Source organism: Myxine glutinosa, chromosome 2 (assembly GCF_964187855.1).
Source record: "Myxine glutinosa chromosome 2, kmMyxGlut1.1, whole genome shotgun sequence".
Lineage (NCBI taxonomy): Eukaryota > Metazoa > Chordata > Myxini > Myxiniformes > Myxinidae > Myxine > Myxine glutinosa.
The window spans coordinates 18939259-18948286 of NC_136262.1; the positions used below are offsets into that span (position 1 = coordinate 18939259).

The 9028-nt window shown below is 30.7% G+C and overlaps 1 protein-coding gene across 1 annotated transcript; it reads right to left on the reverse strand.

Annotated features, from left to right (window-relative positions):
* Window positions 1-232: 232 nt before the first annotated feature.
* On the reverse strand, window positions 233-4433 carry LOC144890761 (uncharacterized). Its single transcript, XM_078772570.1, has 4 exons — window positions 4242-4433; window positions 3458-3817; window positions 3178-3371; window positions 233-3085 (listed from the first exon to the last, which is right to left on the reverse strand). The coding sequence occupies exons 1-4, from the start codon at window positions 4356-4358 to the stop codon at window positions 2869-2871; spliced, it is 888 nt and encodes a 295-aa protein (XP_078628696.1). The 5' UTR covers window positions 4359-4433; the 3' UTR covers window positions 233-2868.
* Between the last annotated feature and the right edge of the window lie 4595 nt (window positions 4434-9028).

Here is a 9028-nt window from a genome sequence, read left to right on the forward strand (position 1 = left end):
CCTGTCATAATATTAATCTCACATATATTTCTGATACATAAATGGCAGGAAGAAGACTACAAGAGAATTATAATTTTTGTATTCAAGGATACCTACAAGAAAAGGGTGCTCGGTATTACATACCTTATGATTTGGAGCATATACATGGGAATTTTGTCATAAAAAACTGGCCTTATACTGATATTGTTAAACCCACAAATAGAGACTTGTTTAAAATATTAAATAAAAATGAACTTCTCAAAGTTATGAAATATAAAACTCTTTTAGAAATCGTCAACAAATCTTATTGGTATCCTATTATGAGAAAAATAATTATAGATACAAGAATATCTCAAAATCCAGATGAGTATATGTATAATATTCTTTGGGGCTCAAGCTCAAGGGTAGCAAGGGATGAGGAAGGAGTTGAAGAAGAGAAGGAGGAAAGAGAGAAAAAGGAGAAGGAGGAAAGGGAGAAAAAGGAGACGGAGGAAAGGGAGAAAAAGGAGAAGGAGGAGAGGGAGAAAAAGGAGAAGGATGAAAGGGAGAAAAAGGAGAAGGAGAAGGAGGAGAGGGAGGAAAGAGAGAGGGTGGAAAAATATAAAAATATGACCATTCCTGAGATTAATGAAAGATTGAAGGTATTACGGCAAATAAATAAATCTCAACGCACTGAAGAGGAAAATAAAGAATTAATGACTCTTCCGAACTTATTGGTTTTTAAATTTGCTATAATGAATTCAGAGCGCAGATATACAACATATAGTTGATGATGTTGGTGTTATTGACTTTAGTTAGTTTTATTTGTAAATAAATGGAGGAGAGAGTGAAGCCATTTCTAAGGATTCTTTATGTTTTAAAAATCAAGATAGAAATGTATATGTTGAAAACCAAAAAGGTTTTGGCACTATGTAGGACTTTTTCTCATAAATAAATATGAGTTATTGTCTCAAATGTAAAAAGAAAACTAAATCTAAAAATATCTCTTATGTTAAAGCTAAAAATAATAGAGTTTATCAAAAAGGAATATGTCAAGTGTGTGGCTCTAAAAAGTGTCAATTCATCTCTCATAAAAGTGGAGGAGACATACAAAAGTTTTTGTCAGGTAGCAAATTTACAACAACTGGAATTCCAGGGGAATTACACCTTCCAGGGTATTCTTTCTGTGGCCCAGGAACAAACTTGGATAAAAGATTAGATGAGGCTGACAATCCTAAACCTTGGTCTAAACCTACAAATAGGGTTGATGAAGTGTGTATGAAGCATGATATTGCTTATGGGAAAACCACTACGTTGACTGAAAAACATAAAGCCGACAGAGAAATGTTGTATAATTTGTCTTTGATACAAAATCCAACGTTGAGAGAGAAAGTTGATAGGTTTATTGTGAGAAATTTGATAAATGCTAAATTGAAACTTGGTCTTGGTTATTCACCCTCAAAAAACTATTAGGCTCTAATGATGTCATCAAGACTGAGGAGCTTTTGGCTGAAGAATTACACAAACCTATAATCACCAAGTTTAAAAGAAGGAAGGTTTATTCCAAAGACACTGACTACATATGGTCCGCTGATTTAATTGAATTGAATAATGACAGGGGATACAGGTATGCTTTAACCGTTATTGATTTGAGGAGTAGATTTGCCTGGGTTGTTCCTTTAAAAAATAAAAAGGGTGATACTTTAATGTTATCCTTTAAGCTAATATTTGATAGGGATAAAAGAAAACCAAAGAAACTGTGGACCGATGAGGGAACAGAGTTCTATAACAAAATATTTATGAAATTTCTTAAGGGGGAGGGTATTAAATTATACAGCACCTTTAATGAAGGAAAAGCAGTTGTTATTGAGCGTTTTAATCGTACTTTGAAAGAGAGGCTATATAAAAAATTCACACAACTCGGTTCTCAAAAATGGGTGTATTTAATTCAGGGTATTGTAGATAATTACAATAATACCGTTCATTCATCAACAAAATCAAAACCATCAGAATCATTTACAAAATTAGAATATGAAAAGGAGATTAATTTGAGAAAACCGAAGTTCAAAGTTGGTGATATTGTAAGAATATACAGATGGAAAAGCCATTTTGAGAAAGGTTATACAAAAAAATGGACTAATGAATTATTTAAAATCGTTGATGTAATGGATACAGTCCCTTGGACCTACAAATTATATGATTTAAATGGAGAAGAAATCTTAGGGTCATTTTATTCACAGGAATTACAAAAAACAAAGCTGATAACCCTTGAAAATAATAAATAAATAAAAAAATGTAATGGGGATACGTTTTTAAATCTGTGAACCCCAAACACAGAATCCCACAACTTTTTAGTTGGGGCTTAACTTTTGTGTGTATAACGGGGATACGTTTTTAAATCTGTGAACCCCAAACACAGAATCCCACAACTTTTTAGTTGGGGCTTAACTTTTGTGTGTATCATGGGGATACGTTTTTAAATCTGTGAACCCCAAACACAGAATCCCACAACTTTTTAGTTGGGGCTTAACTTTTGTGTGTGTGTGAGTGGGTCATAATAATGTACAAACCCTAACCCAACCCCCACATTAAAACACCATATTTGTTAGTCAAAACAACTGAATCCATTACATCAACCATTAAAAAAAGTTCTTAACTCCATCTCTTTGTATGACCTTCCAATTCTATTTATCTTTTCCCAACTTTTTAAAAACAATTCAATGATAATATAAGATAAATGAGTCTGTGAGGTTTGACATTCATTCAAAAATTCACCTCACATCCAGAACCCTAACCCAACCCAATCCCTAACCCATCCCCATCCCTTACCCAACCCATCCCTAACCCTCACATTCAAAATCCCAACCCTAACCCAACCCATTAACCCAACCCCATCCCTAACCCTCACATTCAAAATCCCAACCCTAACCCTAGCATAATCTTTTTTTCCTTTTCTTTTTTTAATACGTATTTCAATATTTTTTTAAAATGTTTTTTAATACGTATTTCAATATATATATTTTTCCTCTTCCTCCAATTCTGTCTTTCAAGGCTTTCAAGTTGGAAAAAGTAGAAATGGGAAGAAAGTATTTTCCAGCATCTTCTTCCCCGAACTTTCTTGATATTGCTGAAATACATGTAAAAAAGAAATATATTACTTATCTAATATTGAATGAAATAACATATACTTTAATTGATTTATTAATCAACTGAACTTACCTTAAATCAAACGTCATTAAAGAAAGAACATTGTTCATTGCTTTAGAATCCAAAGAGCCTCCAAGGTAAAACTCTTTCGTTGGATTATCAAGGTAAAACTCGTTCTCTTGGTCATGGTCTTTAAACAAATCGATCATTTCACCCCAGGTTGTGGCAAAAGTGGTATTTTCATTTTGAATCTCAGATACAATTTCCTGTGAGAGAAAATAACAACGTATTAATTAATTATTTTTTACATTTAATACACAATTATTATATGTATATTAAAATAAAATATTACCTTCATTGATGAGAAATTTGAATCGAGTTTATCAAGGTGAAGGTTTAGCTCCACACAGCTAGAGTCTCCAAAACGAAACCAGTTTTCAAAGTCTCCAAGGTAAAACTCTTTTCCTAATTTTATGAAATTTAGTGAGTCTCCAAGGTAGGCTCCACAGTTAGAACCATCTAGGCAGACCTCATAATTTGTTTTTCTCAAATTTAGTGAGTCTCCACGGTATAACTCTTTGGCTGGGTCATCAAGGTAGAACTCGTTCTGTGGGTCTTGGTTGTTCAAAAGGTCTTCAAACAAATCAATCATCATTTCACCCCAGGTTGTGGCAAAAGTGGTATTTTCATTTTGTATCTCAGATACAATTTCCTGTGAGAGAAAATAACAACATATTAATTTAATACAATATTATTATTTATATAAATCAAGCTCTATGAATATTAAAAGAAACTTTGTTGACTCTTGCACGAGTCTTATCTAAAAAAATAAAAATAAATAAATTAAAAAAAATACAAAAAAAAAAAAATACTAAAAAAAAAATACTAAAAAAAAAAAAAAAAAAACTAAAAAAAAAAAAAAAATACAAAAAAAAAAAAATACTAAAAAAAAAATATATACAAAAAAAAAAATACTAAAAAAAAAATACAAAAAAATATTTAAAAAAATACAAAAAAATATATATACAAAAAAAAAAAAATAATAAAAAAAAATATCCCAAAAAAAAAAAAAAATACAAAAAAAAAAATACAAAAAAAAAAATTTAATAAATAAATAAATAAATAAATAAACTTACCTCCATTGATAAGAGGTTCGAGTCCAGTTCATCAATCTGAAGGTTGAGCTCCACACAGGTAGTAGGACTCCAAGGAATGTCAAAGTTATCCAACTCCTTTTCAGCATAGTAGTCCATTCTCAAGTGAAGCAGAAAGTGTGTTTGAAAAGGCCTGTGTGGTTAGTGCCTTTTATAAGAAAGACTGGGTGTGTCATTTCCTGTGGAAATTCCCTTGGGCAAGTCTGGGCATGTCTCAACAGAAAATGATGTAATGTTTCAACAGAAAATGATGTAATGTTTCAACAGAAAATGATGTAATGTTTCAACAGAAAATGATGTAATGTTTCAACAGAAAATGATGTAATGTTTCAACAGAAAATGATGTAATGTTTCAACAGAAAATGATGTAATGTCTTAACTAAAAATAATGTAATGCTGGAGAGTTTATAAAGTGGGTGGTCTTTAGTAAAAAGTGGGCGGAGCCTACCAAAAAGGGGGGCGGGCCTACCAAAAGTGGGCGTGGCCTACCAAAAGTGGGCGGGCCTACCAAAAAGGGGTGGGGATTAACAAAAAGTGGGCGGGGCTTAGCAAAAAGTGGCGCGGAGCTTAACAAAAAGTGTGTGGCACAGGACCCGAACATAATCAATGATCAATGAACAACAATGATCATTGATAGTAAGAGTAAAAGGTCCATAAGACCAAGGGGGTCAGGAATAGAGGTGTTAAGGGGAAATGAAGAAAAGTGATGGTGAGAGGGAAATTTACATGGAAGTGAGAAGGATCATAGGTTCATAAGGCTAGAAGGATTATAGGTTCATAAAGGAAGAAAATCATAGGTTCATAAGGCGAGAAGGATCATAGGTTCATAAGGTGAGAAGGATTATAGGTTCATAGAGGGAGAAAGAGAGGTGTTTATGATTTTTTTTAAAGACAGGGGGGTAAATGACATTAGATAGGGATTTCCCATGTTAAACGGAGGTGTCCCAGAAGCAACATTTATCACCTACTCAGTATCAATTTTTTCTAAAATACTTTCAAAATCAGCATATATAACAAATGGATGTTTTATTGTTTTCTTTTCATCTTTGAATGTGATCTTTGAGTCTTTTTTAGGCATGTTGATTACCGTTGATTTATGTTCACCACAATAATTTGAATGTTTATCTAATCTTTCTTGTGTATGGAAGAAGTTAAGACAACGCATACAAATATATATTTTATTTGTTCTTTTACATACTTGTGGTTTTATTAATTTTGTAATATCTTTGATGTATGTATAATGTGAATTTTCGTCTGAATTAAAATATAGAAGATTAATATGAGTTTGTTTACAATTGTCAGAAAGCTTTAAAACCTGAATGTTGTTTGTTTCTGTTAGACCATAAACATTAACTGATAAATTATTCAACTTTTCAAATTTAGGAATATCATTTAAAGTCATCGGAAACTTTAGATCTTTCGTATTTAATGTATTCTCATATTTTTTATAATGAGATACTCTTTCATCATGAAAATGTGGAGGATGTAAGTGTGCTAGAATAGACCAGAGAAAACATTTATTGTCTTTATTTTTGATATTGATAACTGCTTTTCTATTTTTGATAACACTGGGTAAATCAATGTAAGAAGAAGCTTTTAGAGGATCTGATTTAAGAATATGAATGTCTATGTAAATAATTTTTCCTATATTGAATCCACTTCCTACGATTGAATTATCCACATCTTGCTCTTGTTTAATAAGTTCATCATAGACTCCTGATGTTTTAAAATCTTGATATGAAGATATAAAGTGTGGCTCAGTTCTCATGTATGGTGTATCTATAACTCCTTCGTCCTTTGTCATTTCTAATTTTACTCCCATATAAAATTTAAGTGGTTTCATTTATTTTAGTGTTTTTTCAATCAACGTTTGAACAGCAGGTTTAACTATTTCTACAGCATCAACTATAGACTCTGGTTCAGGAGGTTTGAAGTTAAAGACTCTTATTTTAATATGTCCTTTGAATGCACCATCAGAGTTTTTAATAGTAAACAATTTTGACAAGTGTTTGTTACTTTTAAGATGGGCTTTAAACCCCTTCTTGAGGATGGTTGTTTTACAGACCTTACAATGTTTTGTTTTAGGTGGAAGAGGGGAAAGTTTGTTAAGAATGTTGTATGTATGTTTTGCGGTGAGAATATGTTGTTTATAATATTTTACTTCCTTCTCGCAAGTATCACAATAAACCATATTTATAGCGTGAGAAAACGTGGTGTTTTATATATATCACTGTGCTTAAAATAAAACACTTTTGAGCTTTACAGCTCCGTTTTATATATATCGCTGTGCTTAAACTAAAACACTTTTTCACTCAGAATCATCGAAGTCATAACTATCACATGAATACTCAGAATCATACTCAGAGTCATCAATAAAGCTACTCTCATAACTATCATTTGAGCACAAACTATGGGTATCATAACTATCATCTGTGTTCAATGAAATACTATCATCACCATCGTCCGAGTTCAATGAAATACTATCATCACTATCGTCCGAGTTCAATGAAATAGTAAAATCTTCACTGCTGTAATGACTCATATTTAATTAGCAGAAAAAACCTTTCCATCTATACCAATATACTTTCTTTCATTAACGGATTCAATCTCTACATTTTTAATATCAAAAGTTATCTTTAAATAATCTCTAACTATCATAGAACGAAATGACATTTCACCAGAAATATTAACATCATTCATTTTACTTAGATCTACACCCTTTGGATTTATTAAAGTAAATACAAATTTCTCCACGAGTATTGTTGATGGTCTTATCATTCTTTTTCAAAGTATCGTGGTCAATCACTTTTTCAAGCTTTGAATAAATTGCCAGGAGTAGAGGAGAAACTTTTGTTAGATTTACTTTAATGGATGTCTTTCCAGGTATAGTTAGAGCTCTTCCTTTAAATGAAATAGAGGGGCTCATGTTATTTTCCATAACTGGTTTTACCCAAAAATTTCCATATTTATCTTTGTTCAATTTAACATCTTTGACATATTTTTCTATATCTTCCACCGAAGTAGAGATTGATTGAAATTTGTCTTTTGTGCTTTGAAACATTGTATTTATTAATGAATAAACTTGCGTTTAGTTTAAGTAAAAATTTACTATATAAATATGATAAGTTCTGAAGGATATTTAGAATTTCCAGACTCTCCATATCATAAATTAGAGAATTGTCTGGCTTGTGATAGAATAGGGCTTAATAATGAGGGTTCATATAAACAATGTATTTTCTGTGATTTAATTTTAATTAATGATAATAAAAAATATAAAAAAATATATAACTCTTTTAAATTAGAACCAAAAATGAATTACTTTACAAGTTTATTAAGAGAGATGAATGTTAAGTATTGTGATGATAATACACCATTTCTTTCAAGGGAAGAGACTATTTGTATTGAGGAAATGTATAAGGGTTTAATGATATTTATTATTCAAAATAATTTTAATGGAAATGTTAATACAAGATACTATATAAATAAAATAATGAATTATTTTGAAATTAAACCCGAACTCAGGATAAAATATAGAGTTTCTAAAATAGCTCAAAAAAAGTTAGATGACTTGTTTTCCAAATATATAAATGAATGATTTTTTACCCGTTTGGGAAAATAAGATAAAATTTAATAACCATAAAAACATTCCAAATTCATTGAGATGTCTAATAGTTGGTTCAAGCGGATGTGGGAAAACCTGTTTACTTTTAAAGATGCTCCTTGGTCCTAATTTTTTAGATTATGATAATTTAATAATTTTTACAAAGTCAAGTTTTCAACCCGAGTATCAACTACTCTCACAGGGTTTTAATGCGGGTCTTAAAAAGGAAGACATTATCGGTTTATTTAAACTTCAAAACAAACTAAATGATTATAATATTGAAGATATAATACAATTATTTTGTGATACACAGAAATCAAAATCGAAACCAAAACCCATAACTTGTATTCTCAGTGATAATACGGATGATATACCTTCACCTCAAGATTTAGATAAATCAAAAAAGAACCTCGTCATCTTTGATGATTGTGTTAATGAGAGAAACCAAAAAGTAATGGATAGCTACTATACAAGAGGGAGACATTCTTCTTGTAATTGTATATATCTTAGTCAATCATATTTTCAACTCCCTCGACGCTCAATAAGAAACAATGCCAATACTTTTATTTTATTTAAGTTAAATTCAATAGATGTAAATTATTTTTGGAGAGATAATTGCTCTACGTTATGTAGTAAAAAAGAATTTGAAAATTATATGAAACACACGATTGAAAAATATAAATATATTGTTGTGAAACAAGATGAGATATTAAAGGATGTATTTTTATTTTAAACATAATTACATATATAAATGATAACTATTATTATTAATCTTGTGGGTAAATCTGCTTCAGGAAAGAACTTTCATAAATCTAAACTCTTGAATAGTAAAAATGAAAAGATTGTAAGTTTTTTTTAAAAACACCCTATGATTCGTTTTGTGAGTACTACAACCAGAGCAAAGTGACCAGAAGAAGTAGAAGGGAAAGATTATTACTACATTTCAATGGAGGAACATATGCGATTGAGGAACGAAGGTCAAATATTTGAGGAGGTCTCTCTTGGTTCTACAAAATATTCACATTGTAAGAGTGAGTTAAATAAAGTAAAATCTAATGGTCTTGGGATTTTAGAAACTAATCCTGAAGGAATGAGACAAATTATTAAACAATTGTGTGGTGATGGAGTTAAGATTTTATCATTCGGTTTTGATATCGATGAGGAGACT